Source organism: Antechinus flavipes, chromosome 2 (genome assembly GCF_016432865.1).
Source record: "Antechinus flavipes isolate AdamAnt ecotype Samford, QLD, Australia chromosome 2, AdamAnt_v2, whole genome shotgun sequence".
Taxonomy (NCBI): Eukaryota; Metazoa; Chordata; class Mammalia; order Dasyuromorphia; family Dasyuridae; genus Antechinus; species Antechinus flavipes.
This window is the reverse complement of record NC_067399.1, coordinates 188,990,935-189,013,965: the sequence shown is the minus strand read 5'-3', so window position 1 is coordinate 189,013,965 and position 23,031 is coordinate 188,990,935. Positions and strand designations below refer to the sequence as shown.

The 23,031-nt window shown below is 34.9% G+C and overlaps 2 protein-coding genes and 1 pseudogene across 4 annotated transcripts in view; 1 reads left to right on the top strand and 2 right to left on the bottom strand.

Annotated features, from left to right (window-relative positions):
* ACP1 (acid phosphatase 1) overlaps nucleotides 1-11,321 on the bottom strand; it is a 31,458-nt gene extending 20,137 nt beyond the window's left edge. For all 3 annotated transcript variants that reach the window (XR_007950431.1, XM_051976022.1, XM_051976023.1), the window contains exon 1: nucleotides 11,229-11,321. Coding sequence is in view for 2 of the 3 variants with exons in the window: in XM_051976022.1 (XP_051831982.1) it covers nucleotides 11,229-11,271 (43 nt within the window). In the remaining variant the exon portion in view is untranslated. The remainder of the gene's footprint in view (nucleotides 1-11,228) is intronic.
* LOC127548574 (poly(U)-binding-splicing factor PUF60-like) lies at nucleotides 1,440-5,367 on the bottom strand (annotated as a pseudogene).
* A 7,558-nt stretch (nucleotides 11,322-18,879) lies between the features above and the next one.
* The window catches only part of SH3YL1 (SH3 and SYLF domain containing 1), a 47,419-nt gene continuing 43,267 nt past the window's right edge, over nucleotides 18,880-23,031 (top strand). The window contains exon 1 of the mRNA XM_051976025.1: nucleotides 18,880-19,135. Within this exon, the coding sequence (XP_051831985.1) occupies nucleotides 19,099-19,135 (37 nt within the window). The 5' untranslated portion in view covers nucleotides 18,880-19,098. The remainder of the gene's footprint in view (nucleotides 19,136-23,031) is intronic.

Sequence of the window (23,031 nt, the reverse complement as noted above, 5' to 3'; positions counted from 1 at the left end):
AATACAGAAAGAAAAAATAAAAGCTCATATTCACACAATTATGTTTATCATTAATATTCATAAGGCCTAGGACTTATTACTGTTTATTTTGTAGAAATATTCTAGATGCAGACAATATGAAATCTAATAAATTGAATGAAAACTGGCTATATGTAAAATACATTCATTAATAGGAGTATTAGAAAGAAAATTAAGACTTTCTTTTGTAAAAGCATTTTTCAAAACCATTTCTGTGACATCAAATGTTCTTCTGTCTTGTCAGACAGCAAACTGTAAAATGACCAAAAGCCTCATTAAACAGAAAAATCATATCACCTGAAGTTATTGATAATGAACTAGAGAGTGTTTTTCAAATCATATATCAAAGCAGCTTTGTATGGTTCCATATGGAGATGTAGTAGAAAGGACAACCATTCACATGTCTGGAGACTTTTGTTTTCAATTGTCTGAAAAAGTAAAGCCTAACAATTTTACATAAGAATTAGATAAATTACTAGATTTTATATATACACACACACACACACATATATATTCATATCAATACTCTGTATATAATATGTGTATATGTATATATGTATATATATAATGCTTCTATATATATATAAATCATGTATATTAAAATTGGGCATTTTTATTCTCATAAAAGAACACTAGTTTCTTTTAACAAGGCTTAAAATATGTTTGAGATAAAAGAAATTGCTATTATGGATGCAATTTTTTTTAAAAATTCAAATAAAATTCTTTTATCATGCAAATTTTCTTTTGAAACTTGTGTCTACTGATTATTTTTGGAAAACTAAGAATTACAAAAATATATTTAATAATATAGTATTTTTATCTTTCCCAAATTAAAAAATAGCTCCCCTAAAAATAAATACAAGTAAAGATCTATTTATTAATCATTTGCTGGGCTTCACAAACAACTCTAGTTTTAAAGTAGGTATTTGCAAATGTGAACTGATAAACACAAATGATACATGTAATCTTATGATCTCTAAACAAGTATGGTTCAAAGGTTTGCCTAATGGCAACAAGTTGTAATAAGCACTCGAGCCTAAGAATCATTTTATATTTCATCTTTTATTAAAAGCAAAAAAACTTTGCTATTTCAACATTTTGTTTGCATAAAATAGGGTTGTTTTTTTTCTTCTCTAGATACTACAAAGCCAAATTAGTAGTCTTAATTTGTGCAGGTTTTGAGAAATGTTATACAGAAAAAAGACTTAACACTAATAATATTTTTATTATGGTAATTTATAGAAACAGTAAATGAGAAAACTATCCATAAAGGATTTTATCAATATTTTTGCAAATTGTTTTATTATGTTTTACATTAATGTTTTATTATAAAAAACTTTAAAAATTCTTAAGTGTTATTTGAATTAAAATAAATACTGACTTTTTAAAAAGTATGACCTTCATGCTTTTATTCAAACCAGACAGGACTGGTAGGGTTGGGCCTAGTCTCAAATGGATACTCCCTTATCTTTCTGCAGAAATCAGAAGGCAGACATATACTACTTTGCATCTTTCTACTTCATTGTGTGTGCATTATTCACACAGATAGGGAATCCTTAAAAGGAAGATTATCTTCTACTGGTTTTCTCCAGCAGAGCAAACACTTGCTGAACTGCAAAAATTAACTAAACAAAAAAGCCAGGTAAGAATTGAAATCAGTTCTACATATATTTCTAAACAAACTGAAAGAGAAAGACAAGAATAAAATTCAAGTCTGTGAGAGGTTGGGGAAAAGCTGGGCTGAAATCACAAAGATAGATCACTATTGTTATAGCGCTTTTGGTCATAGATCTCAGCCACCATCTTTTGGCCAGCAAACCAATACTCACTGTGAGGCCTATATATCTTATACAGAACTCCATAAAGATCTTGACTATAATTTCAGCATTCTCCTCACCCTACTTTTCCTGACAGATGCTTACACAATTGACAGTGCCAAACTTGCTACACACTTATATCACTATCCCCTTCAGGTCTTAAGGGTCTTTCAATGCCTTTTGGGGTCCACCATGTTTTGTAGAACCATCACTATGGACCTGTGCTTCTGAAACAGCTTTTGCATGACAATGTAGTGAGCACTACTGCTTGAAATGTTCATGTGATCCTGCACATATCTCTGGCAACTCTGACTCACGGAACAATTCCTCCTCTTCCTTTCCCTTTTAGACTCCAAGAGGCCTAGTGCTGGAGAGTTAGTTAAGATGGAGTTTATCGTACCCTCAGAAGAAATGGTGACAAGAGGATGTTGCAAAGGGTCACAACTGCGATGACTCCAGGAGCCTGAGTTGTCAAGACATCTTGTGGTAGAGCCCCTTGTGGCTGGGCCAGACTCAGTGCTGGTGATATGAACCCAGGAGTGGCCAGAATTCCCAGGAAAACTGTACCAGCCACTGCTTCCTAAGCAATGACCTTAGCTATGGTGGCAATAGCTGCCACAGCAGCTGCAGGTCCTCAAGAGTGGTAGGTAAAACTGCCTTGTTTGTCTGAAGTTGTTGGCTTCCCAGATTACTCATTCATGAATGAGAGTGCGTCTTGAGTTGACTGAGCCTTTTCATATTAGCAGAAGCCTGTGGTAGGATCCCAGGTCAAAATACATGACTTGATCTTCTCGAATGCCTCAAACACACGCGATATCATCACCTGAGAGGTCCTGTGCACTGACGCCATGTAGATGCAATTGAAAGCTCTAACTTCTTCAGTGATGGGCCTGTATACTATCCTTCTTAGTATTTCTTACTCCTAGCCTCACAGAGTTCATCTACTACAAGGCCAACTGGGCTACTTCTCTGGAACCTCACACTCCACAAAAGCAAATGCTTTGTGTTTCATGGTGACTGAATTCCAGGACATGTTTATGTTCTTTATAGATTCAAAAGAGGCAAAAGCCTGGCAGATGATGTCTTCTCCCAATTCATAGTAGATGGAGCCCACAGATACCTGACACGATTGCCATTGCCTTCTGCCTTTGAGCTGTCATCAATTACAAAGGTGAGAAAGGATATTCAAAGCCCATTATCACTGTTGCACCTAGAGGTTGGTGAACTACTGTTGCTGGCTAGCAATGTTTTGCTTCACCAACACATTTTTGATGCTCTGTTTCATGGCATATTTCTTGGCCTCCTGTGTTCAACTGTGAGAGATGGCAGCCCCAGCTTTGCTGCTGTGCTCTGCTCATTTGCCATTTTGATGGAATCTGTGCCCTGTAGAACTTTCCATCTGTCCCCCACTGCTAATGGCTCAGGCCTCTCTCTTTGCTGGACATTCGCCTGGAGTGGGTCATCATTACCATTTTGAGACAGCATGAGCCTCACTCTTCACATACTTTTTATTTTTATTTTTATTTTTAGGAATGTATCATCATACAAAATTTGGAAATTGCCATGTAAGAATTTGTCACAATTGAAGGGAAAGCTCAAAATGAACATGTAAGTAGATTTTGAACTAGAATTTGACAACTTCAGTAATAAATTTTCCTTCTAAATTAAACAGATTTTGGATTACTAACTTCATCTTCAGGGATATAGTTAGGTTGCTATGTAAGCATACACTATTTCTTCAACTTTTCCAGCAGTTAATAGATTTTTTAAAATCAATATTTCATTCTGGTTCTTTTGAAAATTTGAAGAAATAAAACTAAGCTTTAGTTAGTGGAACATATAGACAACTAGGGCATATTACAAAGAGTTACTAATAGAAAAATGTATAGGTAGATAACTCATTTAACTACTTAAAAAGTAATTTTAAGCTTCTTTTGCAGATAATATTTAATATCTTTATATAACATTTATTTTCTTCCCAAAGTTTACTGACCTATTGTTAAGGAAACTTTCACTATTTTTCTCACTTTCCCCCTCCCACAAGTTTTAAATTATATCATTCTAAAAGATCATGTTTATTTGTTCTTAAGTTAAAATTATTCTTTATACCACATACCACAAAATAAAATCCAAATGACCTAGATTTTTAAAGGTAACATCACATATGAACAGACAATTTTCAGATGAAGAAATTGAAACTATTACCACTCACATGAAAGAGTGTTCCAAATCACTATTGATCAGAGAAATGCAAATTAAGACAACTCTGAGATATCACTACACACCTGTCAGATTGGCTAAGATGACAGGAAAAAATAATGATGAATGTTGGAGGGGATGCGGGAAAACGGGGACACTGATGCATTGTTGGTGGAGTTGTGAACGAATCCAGCCATTCTGGAAAGCAATCTGGAATTATGCCCAAAAAGTTATCAAACTGTGCATACCCTTTGATCCAGCAGTGTTTCTATTGGGCTTATACCCCAAAGAGATACTAAAAAAGGGAAAGGGACTTGTATGTGCCAAAATGTTTGTAGCAGCCCTGTTTATAGTGGCTAGAAACTGGAAAATGAATGGATGCCCATCAATTGGAGAATGGCTGAGTAAATTGTGGTATATGAATGTTATGGAATATTATTGCTCTGTAAGGAATGACCAGCAGGATGAATACAGAGAGGCTTGGAGAGACCTACATGGACTGATGCTAAGTGAGATGAGCAGAACCAGGAGATCATTATACACTTCGACAACGATATTGTATGAGGATGTATTCTGATGGAAGTGGATTTCTCTGACAAAGAGACTTAACTGAGTTTCATTGGATAAATGATGGACAGAAACAGCTACACCCAAAGAAGGAACACTGGGAAATGAATGTGAACTATTTGCATTTTTGATTTTCTTCCCGAGTTATTTTTACCTTCTGAATCCAATTCTCCCTGTGCGGCGGGAGAACTGTTCGGTTCTGCAAATATGTATTGTATCTAGGATATACTGCAACATATTTAACATACATAGGACTTCTTGCCATCTTGGGGCGGGGGGGTGGAGGGAGGGAGGGGAAAAAAATGAAACATAAGCGAGTGCAAGGGATAATGTTGTAAAAAAATTATCATGGTATGGATTCTGTCAATACAAAGTTATTATTCAATAAAATAAAATTTAAAATTAAAAAAAAAAAAAAAAGGTAACATCACAAACAAATTAGAGAAACAATGAAGAAATAACCTTTTCAGATCTATGGGAAGAACACGAGTACATGATCAAAGAAGGAATAAGACAATCACAGAAGATAAAATGGACAATAGTGAACATACAAAATTTAAAAATTTTTGCACAAACAAATGCAATGCTGTCAGGATTAAAAGGGGCCTATTTAACTAGGGGGAAAAAATTCAAATGAAACTTTACCCTAGAGTATTTCTTTGGTAAAAGTCTCATTTCTACAATATTTAAGAAAAAAATTTTTAATAAGAATGAAACATGTACCCAACTCCATCTCTAAATCTAAATTATCAAAAGATAACAGTTCCAAGATATTTACAGTCATATATAAAAAAACAAAAACAAAAAACTTCTAAATCAATAGAAAAATGCAAATTTAAGCAATTTTAAGTTTCACCATAGACCCCAGAGATAACTAAAATATGAGGAATGGGGAAGAGTTTGGGGTGGGGGAAATAATAACAAGTACAATTTGGGATTTGTTGTGTTTAAGATGTCTACTGGATATCCAGTTCAAGATGTTTAAAAGGCAATTGGAGATTAAATACTGGAACTCAGCAGAATGTAAGGGCTGTTAGATAAATTTGAAAATCATCAGCACAGAGATAATTAAATCTATGGGAGCTGATAACAATACCAAGTGTAGTAGAAAAGAAGGTCCACTCTATGCATGGTTAGTGAAAGTGACCTGATAGAGAAACTAGCAAATAAAACTGAATCAGGAAGGGTTGGTGTCCCAAAAAATCTAAAGAAAAGTATTATGGAGAAGAGGACCATCAACAGTGTCAAAAGCTGCAAAGAGGTCAAGAAGAAGAACTGAGAAAGGCTATTCAATTTGACAATTAAGAGATCAAAATTGGAAATTTTGGAGACAGCAGTTTAGATACAAGTTTGAAGTCAAAAACCAGATTGTAAAATATTAAGAAATGAGAGGAGATAAATGTAGAGGAAAGGAAAATGCCAAGTGTTGGAGAGACTAAGGAAAGAGAGTGGTGGTGACACTGTGAACTGTTACAGCATATTGGTAGAACTGTGAACTGGCTTCTAGTTTGTTCAATATTAATACTTACTCATCAATCTACCAAATAACTTTTCTTACCTACCCCATAGGATAGTGAATAAAGTGCTTTATATGCTTAAAAGGACTATCTGGATGGACAAAATATTTATGGATTAGTGATCTCATTAGTGTAGGAACTCGTCTATCAACTACAAGTCATAGCTCAACCATGCCTTTTATATCTGGGCATTTCCTATCCCTATCTGTTCATAAATCTCACAAGTTCTACTTAACAAACTAGAAGCCTTCTAGGTACTTCTTTATTTCATGATTATTTATCTTAATATATAAATCATAAGTTTAGGGCTGAAAGGGACTTTCAAGATCACTTGGTCCAACTTCTCCATTTCATAAATGAGGAAATTGAGTACCAGAGAACTTAAGTAATTTATCCAAGGTCACACCGATAAAATATAGAGTCAGAATTAAAAAGAAATCCTTGGATTCGACAAATTTTTCAACTACGTTATACCTCCTTGAGTATTTTTCAAATTCCCTGTTAGTAATATCCCTGGTGCTCAGATGTAACATAGCATTTTATTTTGCAACTCCTTAAATTTTGCATATCATTTCATCCTTGACACCTTTGTACAAGCTACCCATAACTGGATGTTTTTTGCCCTTAAAATCACAAGCTTTTCTCCAGGCTCAAATCAAGTATCACCTCCTCTTTGAAGTCCTTTCAGATTCTTCCAGTTATTAATATACCCCTCTTTCCTACCACATTATTATTTTATTTTCTACTTGCTTCTCTGTGCATGTTTTTATTTGTCCAATAAAAGATGTCTGGGATTATGGTCTATTTCATCTTTAGCTCTAGAGCACAAATCCTTAACCTTTTTTTTTTTTTTTTTGAAAAATGATTACAAAAGCAAACAATTATAACTAAAATATACTTACCAAAATGATTTTTTTAAAACTAGCTTATAGATTCCAGGTCCTATTGCCCAGAACAATGTCTGACATATAATAGACATTTCAAAATGTTAAGTTGAATTGAACATATCTAAATTTTGTTCCTCTTTCAGATCCCAAAAGAACTCCACATAAAACAGATGCTGCATTAGAGGTTTGTTAAATTAATTACAAGTAGAGGAAAGGCTCACCTGTGAATAAGGGTTATGAGAGAAATTATCTCACGTTATATAGAAGCAGTCTGGTATATTACAGAAACCACAAATATAAAATTATGGAGAGATAGTTCTTCTGCCAGAAGTTGACACATTTATGATTTTACCATATTAAATACTGCCTTTAAAGAAAAATTGCAAATAACCTCCAAACTGTTTGAAATTTAATCGACAAAAATGGGTTTATCCTAACATAAATATTGACACTTCTACTCCCATTATGTAGTTTACTATGCATGTAAACTTTTTACTATGAATCAGTCAGTAGTTTCCAAACTAACTTCATTATCTATGTACTTCATGAAGATGACAGTCCCTGAGTGAAAAAAGCTAATATTTTTTTTTTGCTTTCAGAGTAAGGATTTATTTGCATATTCTCTTTGCAAAACAGAAAAATAGCATCATAAAAATGGTAGAGTTATTTAGATATCTTTAACAGGCACAAATACACTATAAATCAGAGTTCTTAACTTGAGGTCCTTGAAAAACTGCGTATAACACAAACATGGACACACATATTTACGATTCTTGCACTAAAGACAAATTTAATTATAATCTCTAAGAAAATGATTCCCAAATATCTATATCCAGCCTATCCCTGAGCTACTATCCTGAATTATCAACTGGCTTTTTATATATCAAACTGTATATCCCACAGGCATTTTGAAATCAACTTGTTCAAAAAATTATTATTCTCCCAATTATTATTCTCCTGAAATCCTTCTCTTTTCCAAATTTAATTATCACTGTCCAAGTTAACACCATCTCCTAGTCCTCAATTACAAACTTGCAACTCTTCATTCATTCCACATAGCCCTGGTTTGAAAAACTTTCATCTGAAAATGAATTTTTAAAAGTTAATACAACTAAAAACATATAATACTTTAGCTTTCACCCAGGTAATTCTCTAAAGATTTCCTAAAAAAACAGCTGCAGAGTTTAGATAACACTTGTCAGCTGAAATGACTAGGTTCAAGATCCAGTTTTGCTACAAAGTATCAATGACATGGACCAAATTAATTAATTTCTCTGAACCTTCAGGCACCCCATAATGGTCCAAATTCTTCTCTTCCCTTTATACTACCTCACTTAATGACATATTAGCTCCACGAATTTAATTATAATCTCAAAGAAAATGATTCCCAAATATCTATGTCCAGCCTATCCCTGAGCCACTATCCTGAATTATCAACTGGCTTTTTATATATCAAACTGTATATCCTACAGGCATTTTGAAATCAACATGTTCAAAAAATTATTATTCTCACAATTATTATTCTCCTGAAATCCTTCTCTTTTCCAAACTTAATTATCACTGTCCAAGTTAACACCATCTCCTAGTCCTCAATTACAAATTTGCAACTCTTCATTCACTCCACATAGCTAATTCTTTTACTCCTTTTCTTTCTTGATAATTCCTCTTGAACATATGCTTGACTTTTTACTTCCATTTACCTTATATAACTAATCTGTTGCTAAGTAGTTTTTTCTATCTTGACAGCTATTTCTCTCTTAACAGTCACTATTCTATGTCTCAAACCATCATGACCTCTAACTTGGACAACTTTAAGAGTTTTCAGATTGGTTTCCCTACCTCAAGTATCTTGCCATTTCAAACCATCTTCACCTGAACTGCCAAAGAGATTTTCCTAAAGATCAAATCAGATCTTGTTGTCCTTTACCACATATCCACATTCAGTATCAGTGGCCCCTTATTACTCCCAAAATCAAGTATGTCTTCTATTTGGTTTTTACAATGCTTCACAAATAAATCCTTTTTTATTTCTCCCATTTTATGATACCTTATTCCTTTCCATATATTTTTGATTTCAGGCACACTCCCATATTTCCATTTCTGTGCTTTTGAGTCAACTGTCCTCCATAAAAGGGATGTTTTCTCCTCACTTCTGATTGGTCTGTATGACTTGCACTCATAGAAACAATTTCTGATGAAGGCCTTTTCTAGTCCTCCCATTTCCTAATCTGCTACTACCTTCTGATCTTCATTTAACTTCATCTCTTTCTTTCTTTTTCTTTCTCTCTCTGTCTCTCTCTCTCTCTGTCTCTCTCTCACACACACACATACACACACACACACACACACACACACACACACGCCCGTGCGTGCGCCCCTATGTGCATATATCTACATATATTTAAATAAGTACATATATACATATGTTATCAATAAAACTTTTATGAAATTTTGTAAACTGTAAGGGAAGTACAATGTAGCATAAATAGGTTTGAATCTGGCTTCTGCTGTGGGATAAATGTGATCAACTTGATTAACTTCTTTGAAGTTTTATTGTCCTTATCCTTAATTTGTACAATCTACTTCACAAGGCTTATATGAGGAAAACATACTTAAAAGGCACTATAAGTATTTTCTTCAAATATTATTTTTGTATACCTCTAAAATGCTCTGAAATATCAATACTGTCAATATTTTCCTGAAATGTTTTAATGCGTTAATTTACCTCTGGGCTTCAAAATAAAAAAACTGGGAAGAATTCCAAACCAAAGATATCTCTGTAGTTTTGGAGAATATAAGTAACAGATGTCTTTTTTAGATTGACATTTATTCTGCACAAACAGAAGACCATGTAATATTTGTGCCAAAGTAAAGTAGTTACTGAAACTACCAGAGTAATAAACTCAGTGAATTGAATTATTTCATCAGTAATCTTAATCTTTACAATAACAACAACTTGATAACATATTATCTACCATCCTCTGGCTCTACTTTTGGAGATGCCTGAAAGAATTCTCTGAATTTTTTTAAAGGCCCTAGCCCTCTGGCCTAAGAGGCAAGGGTTATTACTTTGCAATACCACAGACTAAGGCAAAACAAAAAGAGGGAAAATACAATATCTTGCTATGGCAATAGGAAAGCTGTCTCTTTTCCTATGAAAAAATATAATAATGCACTTTTATTGAAATTAGGCTGATTCAGGTTGCAATTCTCCTTTAGACAGACTGTGATTTTGGATTCCTCATAAAAATTTATGAAGTGACAACTACCAGGTGGTGACATATAATTGCTATAGTTGATGGGAATACAAAGAAAAAAAAAAAAAATCTTTATCCTCCAGAAGCTTATACAGGGAAGTGGATGGATACACACAAGTACTAAGTAAATATAAAGTACCTAAGAGTAGAATCAAGAAAGCATGCTAATTACTGAAATAAAGACCTATGTAGGAGCTGTCCTTTAAAGGTAAGTGTTTGTATAATAGAGATGAAGTGGAAGTTTATTATAAAAACTGTGGAAAACCTGTGAAAAAACTTGCCTTGTACTAGCAATGTCATGTACTGGCAAAAGCAAGCTAGTTTTCTTAAGTGAGAGAGGTGGCAAACAGAAGAGAATAGGATGGGGGAGAAAAAAAGAAGGGAAAGAGGGAAAATGAGGAATAATACAAAGGGGAATAATGAAATAAAACAGCTATACAGGATGATGGAGGGCTTTAGATGTCAAGCTGAAAATTTATTTTCACCCTAGAATACAGAAATTGAAGATTTTTCAGTAGGGTGATGGCATGGTCGTATCTGTTTAGAAATTTTCTGTGCCTCTTTTTTCTTGTGGGACGCGTACAGCCTGATGGTTTGTTATTTTTGACGATCTAAATCAAACAATGGAAGTCAATTTGCAACTTTAAAAAACACCATACAGATGCCGGCTATTGTTAATATGACAACATGACCAAGATAACCTTCAGCAGCTACAAGAGGAAAGGAATGAGAATCAATGAGAAGGGCAAGGAGTCGGGCCAGGTGGCTGACGAGGGAGCAGGGAGAGAAAGCACTGAAAGACAGAGTTGGGGGAGGGGATGGCGCGCCGAGTTAACCCTTTCCAAATCTATTTCTTGGACCCAAAGAATCCAGAACACGGAGATCTTTAAACCACCTTCCTCATTATCCAACAGAACCCAAAGATGGAGCGGGGAGAAATGTGATGGAGCAGCAACACTTTCTTACCCAGACACACGAACAGCACAGAACGAGTCCCCTCTGCAGCCATTTTTATTTCCTACTGCTGGTTTTCCTGACTTCCGGTCCACTGAACGGAACCGGCTCAGGAGTACTGAACATGCGCAGTGCTTAGTAATAGGGTAGCGTTTGCAGACTCCGCCCCGATGGACGCGCCAAGGTTGCCCATTGGTCCGTGTTTTCCCTCTCTGCCCCGCGAGGGAGCGTAAGAGAAAGGAAGGATTCATACAGTCCCCTACAGGTTACTGGGGTTCTCGATTGGTAAAGGATACGGAGAACCTGATTACTGCTCCATATCGGATGCTGATCTTATCTAGACGCTGGAGCCTCCTCTTCCTCTCCCTCTGGACCTCTAGGATTGGTGTCCCGGGAAGCTAGGAGCCTTTGTGTTTTAAAATAAGTTCCCCAATAGGGAAATGGGGAAACTCACCCGGAGGAGGACAACTTGTGGGCACTATCCCTTGTTTTTAGTACCAGAATCTGCAGCATTACTTGCAGGCCAGTCATACCTCATCACTAGACCAAAACTCTTTCTCCAAAATTACCAATCACGCTTTCATTACAAACTAATTTATCTCCTTGGCATGAATTAAGCACTACTGTATTAGGTATTGTGCTAAACTGGGGATACAAAAAGAATTTATAAACACAACCAGCCCAAGAAGCTTACAATCTAATGGGCGAGACAACAAGCAAATAAATATATACCAAAAAAACATGTATACAGGCTAAATATTATTTGGCCTTCTGCCTAGAAGACCTTAATATCTGGGAGCAGACGTGGTGGTGATTGTTGTCTTGTTCTTTGTTCTCAAAGACCATGACATTGCGAAGTGATGCCAGGACTTGAAAATGAACTGGATTTAAGTGAGAGAGGGCAATGCAAAGTCACCAGTCTCATTTTTTGCTTCCAAGACATCTGCCTAAAAAAGGGCTTGGTTTTTTTCTGTTTTGCATCATCCGTCCTCCTTAGTTTTAGGCGAAAAGTTATCCTTACAAAACTTTGGAATTCAAGGCAGGATGTCTTTGCAAAAGGAAAGATGGGGCAGACAACCAACTGGGAAAGAAAGCTCTAAAAAGTCAGGTTGCTTAAGACCCAAGCCTGAGCGTTATTGATTAGAAACTGGGAATGTGTCCGAGAGCGTAGCTTCTTAAACTGTGGTTCTCAACACCATATGGGATCACCTAATTGAATGTGGGGGTGACAACATTATGATTTATGAACAGCACGTGTTTGATTTGCATACCTGTTTTATATATCTATATGCCCAGGCATAAAAATTTTGGGGGCAAAAAGAGATCTCTCCAGTGGGTAAAGTTTAAGAAATCCTGCTCTAGAATCTACAGGACCCAAGCTAAAACATAAATTTAATTTCCTTATTCTCTCCAGAGATTAAAGTGATACAAGATGTAAGGAGTATTTTGTTTTCCATGTGTTGGGGAGTATGTTTGTATATTTTTATTATACCTTTTGAAATAAATATTTGTTTAAAAGTTAATCTGATGGTTTGTGGTAAAATGAACTGGGGTGCTGGAAGCCCCCCACTTACATTTTGTGGAATACCATTGGTGGGGAGGAGCCATTTGCACCCTTCAAACTTGTTAAGGTATCCAATACATTTTTTCCATAAACCTTTCCTGACTTAATTACTAGTCATCTCTCAAAGTATATATTTGTATTTTCTTTTTATTGATCTACATATACTTATATATGCCCTCTTTTCTGTTTATTTTCTAGTTAGGTATATTTGTCTTTGCAGCCTTTTAGAATATAATCTTTTTTTAAGTAAGTGTGTTTTATTCATTGTATATTACCAATACCTAACACAAGTGCCAGGGACTTCAATTAATCACTATTTGTTCATTGATTGAAGGTGCTTCCCCAATAAATAAGAGCAGGTACCAAAAGATTGTTGAAGCTGTTACACACACACACACACACACACACACACACACACACTCTGGACAACTCTGACCCTTCTATACAGTCCATTCAAGACCTAGACCAGGAGTGAAACTTAGATGTTAACCAGTCCAACCCTCCATTTCTTCTGCCCTGCCATGAAGAAACTGAGGGCCAAAGAAAATGTAATGACTGGCTAGACAGAGCTCCATATGTAATAAATGATTGGGGAGGAATTTAAATTCAAGTTCTCTGAATTCCCTTCCAGCATGTTTTCCATGTATCCTTGAATACAGGACATTGAAGGCTTACAATGGATTGTTTTGGCCCAAGCCAAAATGTTGTTCAGTTATATCCAACTCTTTATGACTTCATTTGGGGTTTTCTTAGTAAAGATACTAGATTGGTTTACTATTTCCTTCTCCTGTTCGTTTTGGGATAAGGAAGCTAAGAAAAACAGGGTGAAGTAATTGCCCAGAGTCACATAGCTAGCAAATGTCTGAGTCCAAGTTTGAACTCAGAAAAATGAGTCTTCCTATCTTCAGGTCCCACACTGCATCCACTGAATTACCAAGCTGCCCTACTGCCTAACTCTATGACTTTCATGTGATGGGCAATAAATATTTATTGAATTGAATTGAACAAACCTGTGAGGTAAATAGTTAATTTTTTTTTTTTTCCATTTAACAAACCCAGAGAATGAAAGTGATCCTCATAGTCACATAGGTAATGTATCTTAAAGTCAGGATTGAAATCAGGATTCTTCATTCAAACCCAGTTTTCTATCAATCATCTCAATATTTATTATTTATTCAACAAATATATTGAGCATTTGCACTCTAAACAGGAAGCTTCCACATTTGTCGCCATTTTCCTGACAAAAATTTTACTATTATCCAAGTTACTGGTGGTTATGGTTTAATAGTAGCTTAAATCTTTGTTATTCTTAGTTTAAATGTGCTTACACATATTGTTTCAGAGGAAAGGCAAAAATGAAGAAAGTAATCATATTTTATTGTTTAAGTTTGTTAGGTGTGCTGGTGGAAACAAAGACTAAATAGGGTATAACTTCTTTGTCTTTGGGTAAATTCTTGAGAGGGATACAAAAGAAGGGAGGTTTTTAAAAGATGTTCTCAAATAAGAGAATTAGGGAAGGCCATTTAGAGAAAACATACTTTTTAATCTTTTCAATTTTTGCTGTAAAGTCTCAGTATAAATATCCAACTATAGAAATGTATACAGAGGATAATCCAAGCTTTCAACATAGGGAACACAATCAGCGTAATGGATTTCAATCAGTAGCGTCTATTTAAAGCCATCAGTAAGCATCATATGTAATGGGGATAAACTGGAACCATTCCCAATAAGATCAGGATACCCACTATCACCATTACTATTCGATATTATATTATAAATGCTAGCTTTGGCAAAAAGAGTTGAGAAAGAGATTAAAGGAATTAGAGTAGATAATGAGGAAACCAAACTATCACTCTTTGCTGATGATATGATGGTATATTTAGAGAATCCCAAAGATTCTATTAAAAAGCTATTAGAAATAATCCATACCTTTAGCAAAGTTTCAGGATACAAAATAAGCTCCCATAAGTCAACAGCATTCTTATATATCACTAACAAAATCCAACAGTTAGTTACAAAGAGAAATTCCATTTAAAGTAACTACCGATAGTATAATAACAAAGTTCATATGGAAAAATAAAAGGTCAAGAATTTCAAGGGAATTAATGAAAAAAAAAATCAAATTGAAGATGGCCAAGCTGTACCAGATCTAAAATTATATTATAAAGCAGCAGTTACCAAAACCATTTGGTATTGACTAAGGAATAGACTAGTTGATCAGTGGAATAGGTAAGGGTCAAAGGACAAAACAACCAATGACTTCAATAATCTAGTGTTTGACAAAACCAAAGACCCCAGCTTTTGGGATAAGAACTGACTGACAAAAATTGCTGGGAAAATTGGAAATTGGTATGGCAGAAACTAGGCATTGACCCACACTTAACACTGTACACCAAGATAAGGTCAAAATGGGTTCATGACCTAGACATAAAGAATGAGATTATAAATAAATTAGAGGAACACAGGATAGTTTACCTCTCAGATCTGTGGGAGAGGAAGGAATTTATGACCAAAGAAGAATTAGAGATCATTATTGATCACAAAATAGAAAATTTTGATTATATCAAATTGAAAAGTTTTTGTACAAACAAAACTAATGCAGACAAGATTAGAAGGGAAGCAATAAATGGGGAAAATATTTTTACAGTCAAAGGTTCTGATAAAGACCTCCTTTTCAAAATATATAAAGAATTGACTCTAATTTATAAGAAATCAAGCCATTCTCCATTTGACAAATGATCAAAGAATATGAACAGACAATTCTCAGACGAAGAAATTAAATCTATTTCTAGCCATATGAAAAGATGCTCCAAGTCATTATTAATCAGAGAAATGCAAATTAAGACAACTCTGAGATACCACTACGCATCTCTCAGATTGGCTAGAATGACAGGGAAAGATAATACAGAATGTTGGAGGGGATGTGGGAAAACTGGGACACTGATACATTGTTGGTGTAATTGTGAATACATCCAGCCATTCTGGACAGCAATTTGGAACTATGCTCAAAAAGTTATCAAACTGTGCATACTCTTTGACCCAGCAGTGTTACTACTGGGCTTATATCCCAAAGAGATTTTAAAGAAGGGAAAGGGACCTGTATATGCAAGAATGTTTGTGGCAACCCTCTTTGTATTGGCCAGAAATTGGAAACTAAGTGGGATGTCCATCAGCTGGAGAATGGCTGAATAAATTGTGGTATATGAATATTATGGAATATTATTGTTCTGTAAGAAATGACCAGCAGGATGATTTCAGAAAGGTCTGGAGAGATTTACATGAACTGATGCTGAGTGAAATGAACAGGACCATATACTTCAACAACAATACTATATGATGATCAATTCTGAATGGACATGGCCCTCTTCAACAATGAGATGAACCAAATCAGGTCCAAGAGAGCAGTAATGAATTGAACAAGTTTTACCCAGCAAAAGAACTCTGGGAGATGATATGAACCACATAGAATTCCCAATCCCTCTATTTTTGTCCATCTGCATTTTTTATTTCCTTCACAGGCTAATTGTACACTATTTCAAAGTCCAATTCTTTTTGTACAGCAAAATAACTATTTGGACATGTATACATATATTTTATTTAATTTATACTTTAACATATTTAACATGTATTGGTCAACCTGCCATCTGGGGAAAGGAGGGGAGGGAAGGAGGGGAAAAGGTGGAACAAAAGGTTTTGCAATTGTCAATGCTGAAAAATTACCCATAACTTGTAAATAAAAAGCTATAATCAAAAAAAAAAAAAAAAAAGAAAAAGAAAGAAAAAGAAAAGTAATGGATTTCTACCGATTAGAGCTCAGACCTAGCCAGATTGCTGTAGAAGGTTTCTCCTAGTAATTACTTAAATTTTCAATTGACCCTTAAGACACCTACCCATTGGCCCAGATTCTTTCCCTTTCTTTCACCCCATTGCTCCTCCCTTCATTAGCCCATCCTACCTAGCTCTTAATTTTCCTTTTTTTCTATGTCCTTTCAGGAAGTGGAGTTCTGAAGGCACAGAGAAATGGAAGCTCTAAGTGCAAGTAGGTATACGAACTCAATCGGGACACGTCATAGTTATTGGGTTTTGTTTTATTTTTAAGGAAGATTTTGCCATTGGTTCCCTTCTTCCCGGTTCTCTCTTTGCCAAACAGTGGCAAATCCCTGTAATGGAGAGGTATATCAGCCCTCCGAATTATAATAGGAATCTGTGGTCTGTCTATGAGATTTGCCCGATATAAAAAAAGGAGGGAGGGGGAGCGAAAGATTTCAGCTCCCTAAATTTAGAGCTGGAAGGAAGAGTTATGTGAAATTGAGCGGAGTATGTGACTAGTGTAAAAAAAAAATGGCTCTTTCACCCAAGATTATTTACTGGCCAGGAAGTTTAGACTGGATCAGGTGTGTCCCAGTGATTTTACCTGCTCCAGGTATGCAGATCTCAGGGGCCCTTCCTTATTTTGGGAGGCGGAGTTGAGCGGAGCCTGAGCTAGAGTGGAGAAAACTTCCTCTTCCTTTCTGCGTGTTTTGGGGCTGTAGAAGGGGTTCTGGGAGACACAAGTAAGTATAGGTCATTGGGCAAAGTTTGTAGTGAATATTAGAATATTGATTTGACTCCTTTGAGGGTTGTGTGCACTAGAGTGGGGTTTTAGAGATACTTATGATTACGATATTGTTTCTCAATCTTTTGAAGTCGTTTTCAAACTGCAGACTTTGCTCAGGTGAAATGCTTCCCAAATAATGCAGAATTCCTGGATTCGTGAGGGGCTTAATTTCTTGGGGAGATGGTAATAGATATTTTGAACACTAATGATTCATTTTCAATAAGTTTCTGTGAGAATTTGCATTTTGATATCTTCATAAAATGTTGGCTGTGATAACTCCCTTAGTTACAGTTCCCTCCTATATTATTGTTGTCATCATAATCATCACCATCTTTATGATCATTGGCCAGTATGTCTCAAAAATTTCACAGAACTCTAGGTTTTTAAAGCTGGGAGAGGCTTAATAAGTTATTTGGTCCTTCCTCCCAATGGTTTGTAAGCTTCTTAGGAGCAGGGTTTTGCTAATTTTAGTTTAGGATCTTCCTGAGCTCAGAGGTCTCTCTCCCTCAGCTCTGACATGTTGTAATTCTGTCTTTGAGCCAAGAAGATAGCTAGCAGTAAAGTACCTGGTGTTGATCATATTGCATATCATGATCTAACTAAATACAATACCTATCTTCCAATGTTCTATAGTTAATGGTTCTTTTGATTAAGGAATTATGATTTCTTTTATCAGGATGAACAACTGAAAATGCTTATTCTAGTTGGATTTACTCTGTTGGCATAATTATTTTATGCTAATTTTGTTGAAGCAAGAGGATAAGGATATTTTTTTTTCTTCTTTTGCCTTGTGATATTGCCATTCTTCAAGCTTGCTTTTATATGCATTGGGCTGATAAATAAGAAAATACTTGCATTAATAATGACTTACTCAATATGCTTATATAGTTCAGGAAAATCACAGGTTACTGGTTTAAAGTGTTATTTACTTTGCTATTTTGTCCTTTATTGAAATGCCTGGAAGGGTGACTAACTGCTAAAATATTTTCAAATTACTGTGTTGGAGGTTAGAACAACCAAAGCAAGTAATAGCTTCCATCCTGTTGTCATGTTTAAATTTATTAAGTAGGAAGGACATCTTGGTGACAGTGAAATAATACTATATTTAAGGAACTTTTCAGTAATAGCAACATATACACTATCCCTTTTTTCTGAATGAAGATTTAAAAGGAAAACAAACTCTTCCCCACTATGATCTGGACTTCTGACTCTATTTAAAGCAGTTTTCACTTATACAAGAGATCCCACTAAATAGAAATAAAGCTTTGGTTTCTCAATGTGGAAGAGCTGATAATAGGTTGAAAGGGAACTTAGCTGGGGTTTATTTGGATGGTTAATGGGAAAACAAGCAGATTTGTTTCAAAGATTTGATTTAAAATCTTTTTTTTTTTTTTTTTTCTGTGCTGACTATATGACTTTGGGCAAGCCCTTCTGAATCTTGTTTTTTTTTTTTTGCAGAAAGAAGCTTTTGGACTAAAAGAACTCTTAAGGCTCCTTCTAGCTCTGAGATACTGGTTCTAATTCCTTTAGTTCCATGAACCATGCTTTGTCCACAGCAATTGTTCACTTTGTTTATGTCCAAAGGGAATCTTAGCTATATATATATTTAAATTAAATTTTCATATTCCTTACCTCCCAACTATTCTTGAAAAAAATAAGAGAAACAAAACTGCTATTACAAACATGTGCAACTCATCTTTTAGATGGTAAAATCATGAACCATGATCATGGAAACAGTTCCTGTAACTCAAAACCAAAGTATGTTAAATTCTTAATTCCATAAACAGAGTGTTTGATACTATTATTTTCTTAGGGAACACTCTAGTTCTCCTACAGATTCATAACCTTGGGAAGGATTCTATGTTCTAAAACCTTATATTCCTATAAACCAGTATCATACCCAGAACATTCTAGATAGATAACAACTTAATAGATTATGTTATCATTTTCCCCAAGAAGATAATTATGTAACCCTCCTTAATTGACCATCTGAATGTTTCACAATCTTCAACTGTTTGGAAATTCTTCTTTTTAAATGCTATTGAAATTTAGATCCAGTTCTTGTTTGGTCCTCTATAGAGATGGAGTACAGCTGGTCATGACATTTTCTGGACAAAAATGATGGCAACATGACATACTAGAAAATCTTAGACTGGAACTTAGACATCCTAGATTTCATTCCTTGTTCTGTTCTTATGTAGCACAAGAATCTAAGCCAGTCACTAAATGATAACTATCATTTATTTAGCATCTGTTATATGTCAGGCAGTAAAGTGCTTTACAAATATTATCTCATCTTTGATATAACAACCCTGAGAAGTAGGTGCTATTACAGTTGAAAAAACTGTAGCAAATAGAAGTCCAAGTGACTTGCTCTCAATCACAAAGTAAATATGTATTTTAGGTAGTATCTGCTTTGTACTGCTTTTCCTATTTTATAGGGTTCTTAAAAAGATCAAATGAAAATGATGCTCAAAAAATACTTTGAAAAACTAAGCAAATGCAAGATAATTGTCCTATTTGAAGAATATTACTCATCTCTCATGTTCCTTTTCCCTCCTATCCTACTATGAATAACTGTAGTCTAAAATTTCTCCTAATTCTTTGTTTTCAAACCATTAGTAATTACATGTGTTCTCAACTCTATCTAAGTTGCTTTAGTCCTCCTGAGATGGGAGCCTAAGAATCCTGCCTAGATCCTGTCTTGATTATTATAAGAGGCTCATAGAACACTTCTTTTTGTATATCCTTTTGTTTCTTTGTTTCTTTTTTTTTTTTTTTTTTTATACAACACTGCTGGATGTGATGGAAGTGGAGTGGAAATTACAGGGAACTGGGATTAGGACATGGGGGTTCAAATTTTAACACTTATTTGTTATTCATAAGACTGGATGAGTAGTTTCATATCTCTGGTTTTCATTTTCTTCATCAGAAAAATGAGGAGGATTGACTAGATAATATCTAAAGCTCCTTCTAATCTAAGTCGTATGACTGATCATTTGTATTCATTTTGTACACTTTTTCTACTTATATTATTTTCATTTATATTTACAAGTAACTAGTTATTTTCTAGAATGGATTTGTGAGGTTTGTTCTTGGCTCCAAGCATGCTCTTCTTATCTTATTCCAATGAAGCTTTATTTGATTTGTTTCCAACCACTACACCAATTTACTATTTCCAATTCCTGGTAAGCCTTTATTTTCAATCATGGGATTTAAAACTGAAAAGAGACCTTTAAGATAATTTTGCCCAACTCTCTCATTTTATATAGGGTAGTAATCTGAAAAGGGGAAAGAAGACAACTCACCCAGTACTACAGGTATTATAAGGGGAAAACTGATATTAGAATATGACTTCAAATCCACAGTTCTTTCTACTATATTGTGAAGATTCTCTTCTGAATTGGTAGATCTTGAGGAAGTGCTGGAGCTGAACCTGTAGGGGTTAACCAATGATGCCATTTTCTTTTCCAGTTAAGCAATTTAACCACGTGATTGGATTGGACTCAATTAAATATAGAATGGGGATGAGCTGGGCACAATAAAAAGCACAGAATTTGGAATCAGTGAACCTAAGTTTGAATCCCAATTCTTCCATTTAGTACCTGCATAACTCTGGTCAAGTCACTTAATTTCTCTGGAGCTCAGATCCTCTTTTATAAAATTAAGGGCCAGAGATTATTAAGATCTCTTCCAGTTCTGAATCTACAATCCTATGAAAATCTTTGTAAAAGGTGTTTTATAATTCTTTGCTTTCTTAAATGGTGTACTGAATATTATAGGGTGAGCTTTTTTTATGATTCAGGGTTATTATTACTAATATAAAGTATTGTACCCTAGTGAGACCTTTAGGGTTTTTAAAATTAAAATATATAAGTTATTTCTCCCTAATGTTATAAAAATTAAGTTATATTTAGTATTTCTTTGTTTACAAGCCAGGCTAATAGGGATATAATGGTTTCTTTATCATAAATTTGTACTTTGTTCTGCCTTTAAAAAAATAGATTTCTTTTTGACTTAAAAAGTAAAGAATAACAATAATAAAACAAGCTTGCAGGAGTAGAAATAATTCTGGGCCTGAAGTAGAATATCTGGGGTCAAATACTGGCTCCAACACTATGACCTTTCTGAGCTTTGTTTTTTTTTTTTTTTTTATTCTGTGTAAAATGAGGATTAGATTATCTCTATCATTCCTTTTAGGTCAAACATTATGTGATTCTCTTATCAAAGTGCTAGCTACTCACTTAACTTCTACTCCTAATCTCTACTACTCTTCTGAAGTCTATTGATTTTTTTTTCTTTCTCTTTTGTCTTTTATCATTTCTGGATATGAGCTGTTTCAGGTTGTCAAAAAATTTGCTCTCTACTGTGTTATTCTTTCTCAACTGCTTGTTTTTAAGTTCTTCTTTCTAAACCAAATCATAATATAAGTTAGAGTTGAAAGGTTCTTTAGAGACTGTCTCATCCAACACCCTATTTTATAGATGAAGTCTAAGGCCCAAAAGAATTGTAATCATAGCTATTGCCAGATAGCTAGTAAGTATTGGAGGCAGGGTTCTAACCCAGGTATTTCTTTTTTTTTTTTTTTTTTTTTTTTTTTTTTATCATATTAAACTGTTTTTTTTTTTTGTTCTTTTTTTTAAATTTTAATATCTTTTATCACTACACACCTGTCAGATTGGCTAAGATGACAGGAAAAAATAATGATGAATGTTGGAGGGGATGCAGGAAAACGGGGACACTGATGCATTGTTGGTGGAGTTGTGAACGAATCCAGCCATTCTGGAGAGCAATCTGGAATTATGCCCAAAAAGTTATCAAACTGTGCATACCCTTTGATCCAGCAGTGTTTCTATTGGGCTTATACCCCAAAGAGATACTAAAAAAGGGAAAGGGACCTGTATGTGCCAAAATGTTTGTAGCAGCCCTGTTTGTAGTGGCTAGAAACTGGAAAATGAATGGATGCCCATCAATTGGAGAATGGCTGGGTAAATTGTGGTATATGAATGTTATGGAATATTATTGCTCTGTAAGGAATGATCAGCAGGATGAATACAGAGAGGCTTGGAGAGACCTACATGGACTGATGCTAAGTGAGATAAGCAGAACCAGGAGATCATTATACACTTCGACAACAATATTGTATGAGGATGTATTCTGATGGAAGTGGATTTCTCTGACAAAGAGACTTAACTGAGTTTCATTGGATAAATGATGGACAGAAACAGCTATACCCAAAGAAGGAATACTGGGAAATGAATGTGAACTATTTGATTTTTGATTTTCTTCCTGAGTTATTTTTACCTTCTGAATCCAATTCTCCCTGTGCAGTGGGAGAACTGTTCGGTTCTGCAAATGTGTATTGTATCTAGGATATATTGCAACATATTTAACATATATAGGACTGCTTGCCATCTTGGGGGGGGGGGGGAGGAGGGAGGGAGGGGAAAAAAACGAAACATAAGTGATTTCAAGGGATAATGCTGTGTAAAAATTATCCTGGCATGGATTCTGTCAATACAAAGTTATTATTAAATAAAATTTAAAAAAAATTTTAATATCTTTTTATTGATAGAACGCATGCCAGGGTAATTTTTTACAGCATTATCCCTTGCATGCATTTCTGTTCCGATTTTTCCCCTCCCTCCCTCCAC